The sequence below is a fragment of the Humulus lupulus genome, chromosome 6, assembly GCF_963169125.1.
Source record: "Humulus lupulus chromosome 6, drHumLupu1.1, whole genome shotgun sequence".
Classification (NCBI taxonomy): domain Eukaryota; kingdom Viridiplantae; phylum Streptophyta; class Magnoliopsida; order Rosales; family Cannabaceae; genus Humulus; species Humulus lupulus.
In genome coordinates this window covers 223,865,943-223,871,942 of record NC_084798.1, presented here as the reverse complement: position 1 = coordinate 223,871,942, position 6,000 = coordinate 223,865,943, and the positions used below count along the sequence as shown (strand labels likewise).

The 6,000-nt window shown below is 32.0% G+C and overlaps 2 protein-coding genes across 2 annotated transcripts; one reads left to right on the top strand and one right to left on the bottom strand.

The window, feature by feature from the left end:
• Nucleotides 1–170: 170 nt before the first annotated feature.
• Nucleotides 171–1,646, top strand: LOC133786257 (cytochrome c oxidase assembly protein COX15-like). The gene is made up of 6 exons (XM_062225456.1): nucleotides 171–416; nucleotides 508–753; nucleotides 866–963; nucleotides 1,059–1,131; nucleotides 1,216–1,339; nucleotides 1,516–1,646. Exons 1-6 carry the CDS (start codon nucleotides 171–173, stop codon nucleotides 1,644–1,646), a joined length of 918 nt encoding a protein of 305 aa, XP_062081440.1.
• Nucleotides 1,647–4,318: 2,672 nt separating this feature from the next.
• Nucleotides 4,319–5,789, bottom strand: LOC133783576 (wall-associated receptor kinase-like 1). The gene has a single exon (XM_062223231.1). It carries the CDS (start codon nucleotides 5,617–5,619, stop codon nucleotides 4,465–4,467), a length of 1,155 nt encoding a protein of 384 aa, XP_062079215.1. The 5' UTR covers nucleotides 5,620–5,789; the 3' UTR covers nucleotides 4,319–4,464.
• Between the last annotated feature and the right edge of the window lie 211 nt (nucleotides 5,790–6,000).

Below are 6,000 nucleotides of genomic sequence, written 5' to 3'. Positions count from 1 at the left end.
ATATAAGCGGTCAGTGAAAGAAAAGAACAGTACATGTATTTGTAGCATTGCTAATGGTTTGTGATGCTTAGCTTTCTAGTTTTTAACGGTTTTGAGGTGAACTCTTTTGGAGTTCGGACAAGGATTATTTTATGGCATTTGCTATAATATTATTAATATTTTTTGAATTTATGGACGATGGTTTTTGCAGGGTTAATCGAGGAATGAGCATTGATGATTTCAAATTTATATACTGGATGGAATATGCTCATCGTATGTGGGGAAGAGCTCTTGGTATCATGTTTGCTTTGCCATTTTCATATTTTCTTCGTAAGGGATATATTACCATACGACTTGGACTGAAACTCTCTACTCTTTTCGCCCTTGGTGCTGGGCAGGGTCTGATTGGATGGTGGATGGTTAAAAGTGGTTTAGAGGTAGGCACCTTATATTAAGTGTATTTGCAAATTTGAATCGAAAAATGTTGTGGTTTGCGCCTTTTTAAATGATCTCTCTTTTTTCAAATAGGAACCACCATCTGAATATGCACAGCCTAGAGTAAGCCCGTATCGGCTTGCAGCTCATCTCACTTCGGCATTTGTTATATACAGTGGCCTTCTTTGGACAGGTCTCTCGGTGGTAATGCCCGAACCACCTGCAGAATCAATGTCCTGGGTTAAGGGGCCTGCAAAAGTAAAGAGACTTGCTCTTCCTGTCAGCTTACTCGTCGGCATTACTGCTGTCTCAGGAGCATTTGTTGCAGGAAATGATGCTGTATGTAACTTCAACTGTTATTGTATTGCTCAGTTTTTAACAAATTAATTAGTAGGTGGTATGGTTTTTTTTGCTAGTAGCGTATCGTGGTAATGATTTTGTGAATTTCCAGGGACATGCCTACAATACTTTTCCAAAGATGGGTGACACATGGATACCAGGGACATGCCACTTATTCGCAACTTCTTTGAGAATACTTCATTGGTGCAGGTAATTTTCCTGTGGTGTTTCTTTACTGTGTATTATTGAGAGAATTCCTTAGCATGATTTAGGTTCAGTCTGTCATTGAATTTTGATTCATAAAGGTATTCACGAGATCTCAAATTCAGAAAAATATATTTTAATCCATTGAATTACGAGCTCAATGGCTCAAACTCCGTATGAACATTAGTTTCCTGAAATCCGTGTGAACCTATACTCATCAATGTGATCATAGAATATTCCTTTTAACCTCATTTACAGCTTGACCATCGTATCCTGGCAACAGCCACTTTAGTTTCAATCGGCTCATTATGGTGGTTAACGAGGAAGGTGGATCTTCATCCTGCAGTTCGATATTTGATTGGAAGCACTGTTGGCATGGCTGGTCTTTAGGTACATATGTTTCGATAACTCAATTTCTATTAATGTTCTTCTGACTTTAAAGATAACTCAATTTCTATTAATGTTCTTCTGACTTTAAAGATCGAAACTTGGTTCTTCCCCTTGAACACGTAGCTAGGACTGAACGATATTTGATGATCGTACTTGTAATCATTGCAGGTTACCTTGGGGATATCTACCCTTTTGTCATACGTGCCAGTTTCCCTGGGCAGTGCTCATCAAGCTGGGGCTTTGACACTAATGATCCTTCTCATTCACACTCTGAGGAAGCCATCACCCGCTCTTCTTAAATCTCTGCCAAAAGTTGCCAAGACAATCTAGCTTACCGCACAAATTTGTGCAGATGCCTGCCCTTTTGGTTGGTGTCATAAGAAAAATTTGTTTCATATATACCCTTTGTTTTTCTTCTTCTTCTTGTTTAGCTAATGTGATTTATTCAATTCCTCATTGTGGAACTTGAAACGTTATAAATTGATGAAATAATACAAGGACAATTTTCCTTCCTGGATGGTGCTTCATGTTACAAGGGCCTTTGTGGTTAAAGAAACTTACCACATTTTCGTTCATGGAGATCAGCTAGAAAAAGTTTGATGGAAGAAGACGTATCAGAGAACATTGATTGATCAGATAAGATATTTGTATATTGAAATGAGGTTGTGAGAGAGTGGTGATAAAGAATAGCACAAGACTAGATAAAGTATTACAATATATTTTAATACTATCTTTTTCTTCAGTAGTCAATAATGCATGTTATATTGTTTAAATTTGTGTTGTAATAAATTATCTAATTGTTAATAAAATGTGCACCAAAATGAGAAGTGCATGCAGAAGCAGAACATATAGTTTGTATCATTGGCAGAGACAGCTTGAGGATTTTCTTCAATTTAATTAGATTGAAGAAAAGTTGAGATGAAAATTGTTGACGACCCACTACACAAATATTTGATTAAGAAATTTACTGCTAAAATACTAAAACTTTCATTTTTACTGACATTTAAATACCAAACTATTGTGTGCCGATTCATCATCTGAAAGGACCATGTATGTGATCATGTTTAGTTTCTATAATCATAACTGATCAACCAAATTATATAAAAAAAAAAAACAGGAAATATACGTATTTAATACGGTTCCTATATTTGTAAAAAAAATAGTAACAAATGGTACATTCTTTACTATTTTGGTCAATAAATTTTCTATAATATACAAATTAATCTTTTTTTATATACTAATTTAGTAACACATTGAAATATAATAATTTTAGTACCATCTAATAAGAGATATTCCTATCAAATACCCTATATTTCTAAAATCAATAACAAGTTTATAATGCAATTCAAGGATGTGCCATGCATCTTTGAGAAATGTTTCCATCGTGCAGTCTCTTAATGCTTAGAAGATGGTTGGGATATGGTTCTTTGGCTTTGCTGCTTGGGTGTCTAGTATGTTCGTTCTTGCACGTGTTAGAGCACTCACAATGGATGTTCTCCTCTATATTACAAAATACATCACTAAAACATACTTTATTATAATTTATCTCAAATTTTTACATTATATCATACATCAGCTTCTCTATTTTTTCTCTACATCATTTAAATATTATATATTTTTTTAAATATTTTATTCATTTTAAGAAATAAAATAATTAAATATATAATAGTATCACACTGATATATATATATACAAAAATTTATAAAAAATAATAAAATATTTATAACTTGATGAATAGTGTTTCACTACATATAGAGAAATACTATTCATTTAGATAAAAAAAAAATATAAGTTTACACCATTCATTGGAAGACTATTTAACAATTTTTTCTCTATATTAAAAAGAATAAAACATTTTACCTTCTCCATTAGGAGTGCTCTTACACGACTACAATATTTGGTCTTCGATGATTGAAACATTCCAAAAGTAGTCCACAATTTTAGGTTGTGTATTATTCTAGCTTTTCATAATTATGTTGACTATCCTTAGAATCTTTATCAATTATTTGTATCATCTCAAGTTCCATTGCTACTTTTTTCATGGCAGGTCGATTCCTTTAACTCAAATGTAAACATCTCTGTGCAAGGTCAACAACAATTAAGATCTCTTCTTTTGGTTCATTTTTGATAACTTGATCATCAAGAATGTCAAAGAGACTAATTTTTTCCTCCATTGTCATTGTGAAATATGTCGCCAAACATCTTCCTTCCTTTAACCCTTGTTGTAGATGTTGTTTTTTATCCAATCAAGGGCTCAACAAGAACCACTCCATATTAATTTTTTCTTTTAATAAATAAATTATATATTTAGACGAAAAAATATATTTAAATTTATACAATTATTATGTGAATTTTTTATAAAAAGAAATTGGATATATATTCATTTCATTCTTGTTTTTTTAAAATTTTTTTTTATAATGTCATTTACATAAGTTAATATATAAATTTGAGCTTTATATTTTTAGTATAATAGAGCCATACCTTGTATGGCCTTAACAACTAATATATATATATATATATATATATTTAAATATATGGGTGATAGATGTAGTCACACATTCACCATTTGTCTCACATATTATAATAATAAAGTAATATGATGTGCATATGTGTAATATGTTAAACTAATGGTTTTTTTTTCTTCTGACAATTGGATTATGGGTCAACTCAAATGTACTTGTTTGATGAATTTTACTTGCTAGTTTAAGAATAAAGAGATGCTGTGTTTCGTACCAGAAGAGATCGAGTATCGATAAAGAGATTGAAAGGTGGTATATTTGTGTGAATATGCATGTTCACCATCATTCTCACCTACTTGTAAGAATAATATTTATGGAGATAATATTTATTAGATAGTGGGCAATAAAAATTCGTATAAAAAGAACTAATTAGAAAAATAAAAAGGCCAAAACCATACAAAAACACAAATACTACTATATTATATTACATAGTAAAGGTACCAAGCGTTGAATGCTAATATAATCAGATGAAACCAAAGTTAACAATATTAACCAATAAAGTAAACCACAATATATAATTGATCTCTCAAATTTAAGATAGAAAAAAATAAGTGAAGAGTACTATGTACAAAAAGGATATTACTATATTTGTTCACCCTTACAACAATGATAATTCTTGATGCAACGAGAAGCTAGTAGCAGCACTATCAAAAGTTAACTCTATTGACGATGTGGAATTAGTCCAAGAGTCTGCAATTTCAGGTTGTGCATATGCTAACTCTACATAATCATGTTGACTACCCTTTGAATCTTTATTATCAATGACTTGTATCCTCTCTAGCTCCTTTGCTACTTCTTTCATGGTAGGTCGATTCCTTCCGCTCAAATGTAAGCATCTCTGTGCAAGATCAGCAACAACTATGATCTCTTTTTTTGGCGCATCTTTGAGAACTTGACCATCAAGAATGTCAAAAAGACTGTTTTCCTTCATTGTCATTTTGAAATATGTCGCCAAACTTTTTCCTTCTTCAGACCTTGTTGCAGATATTACTTTTTGTCCAGTCAAGAGCTCGACAAGAATCACTCCAAAACTATAAACATCACTCTTATCTGTAAATTGGCTTAATTGAAAATATTCTGGATCTAGATAACCAAATGTGCCATAAACTAAAGTGGTCAAGTGAGTTTGCTCTAAGGAAATAGTTCTTGATGTACCAAAATCTGCAACTTTTGCTCTCAATTTTTCATCTAGGAGTATGTTTGTAGACTTAACATCTCGATGATAAATTGGAAAAGAAGCCCCTGAATGTAAGTATGAAAGAGCTCCTGCAACTTCAGTTGCAATTCGCAATCGCATGCTCCATGTAAAAGGAAACTCCATATTTCTCTGATGAATAAACTCAGAAAGTGTCCCGTTTGGTATGACTTCATAAACTAGAAGTGGAAGATCTGTCTCCAAACAACATCCCAATAACTTAACAACATTTCTATGATTGATTTGCGTAAGAATGACAACCTCATTAATGAATTGAGAAAGTTTGGCTTCATCAATTATTTTAGACTTCTTTATAGCAACAATCTTTCCATCTTCCAACATACCTTTGTACACAGTTCCTTGACCTCCTTGGCCAAGAATTCTATCCATACTAAAATAATTAGTTGCCTTCTCTAACTCTTTTAAATCAAACAACTTGGTTTGTTCAACATTGTTTTCACTTGTTTGCATTTGTTGTTCCAACAAAAGACCTTTGAAAAATGCTTTCTTCTGTTGAACTGCTTTTCTTTTCTTTATGAATTTGTGTAATCTCCACATGCCAAAAACTAGAATTAATGCTCCAGGAGGAAACCCAGCTCCTACACCTGTTTAACATGTATAGAAATATGACAATTTTTTCAGGACACTTGCTGGTGGCATAATAATACCCAATGTGATACTTTCTACACGCATTACTTTGTATTTTTGTTTATTTAATCTTCATTCATATCAACAAGTTTACTCTATGAGATGACCCACATACACCCATTGCTTTGTTTATTTAATCTTCATTCATATCAAAATTTTGTTCTAATATATATTATTATATCCAATATTATTATTATTTATTTTTACTTTTGTTGGAATGAATGAATTCCTAGATGTACCACTATTGCTAATGAATTTTCCCTATTTTTACAGAATTAGTTAATTAACCGT

Excerpts from the sequence above, each read along its gene's own strand:
- LOC133786257 (XM_062225456.1), top strand. The coding sequence starts at position 171 with ATGGACGATGGTTTTTGCAGGGTTAATCGAGGAATGAGCATTGATGAT. Across the intron at positions 754-865 it reads TTGTTGCAGGAAATGATGCT|GGACATGCCTACAATACTTT; the intron begins GTATGTAACTTC and ends GTGAATTTCCAG. Across the intron at positions 1,132-1,215 it reads AGCTCAATGGCTCAAACTCC|CTTGACCATCGTATCCTGGC; the intron begins GTATGAACATTA and ends CCTCATTTACAG.
- LOC133783576 (XM_062223231.1), bottom strand. The coding sequence starts at position 5,619 with ATGTGGAGATTACACAAATTCATAAAGAAAAGAAAAGCAGTTCAACAG.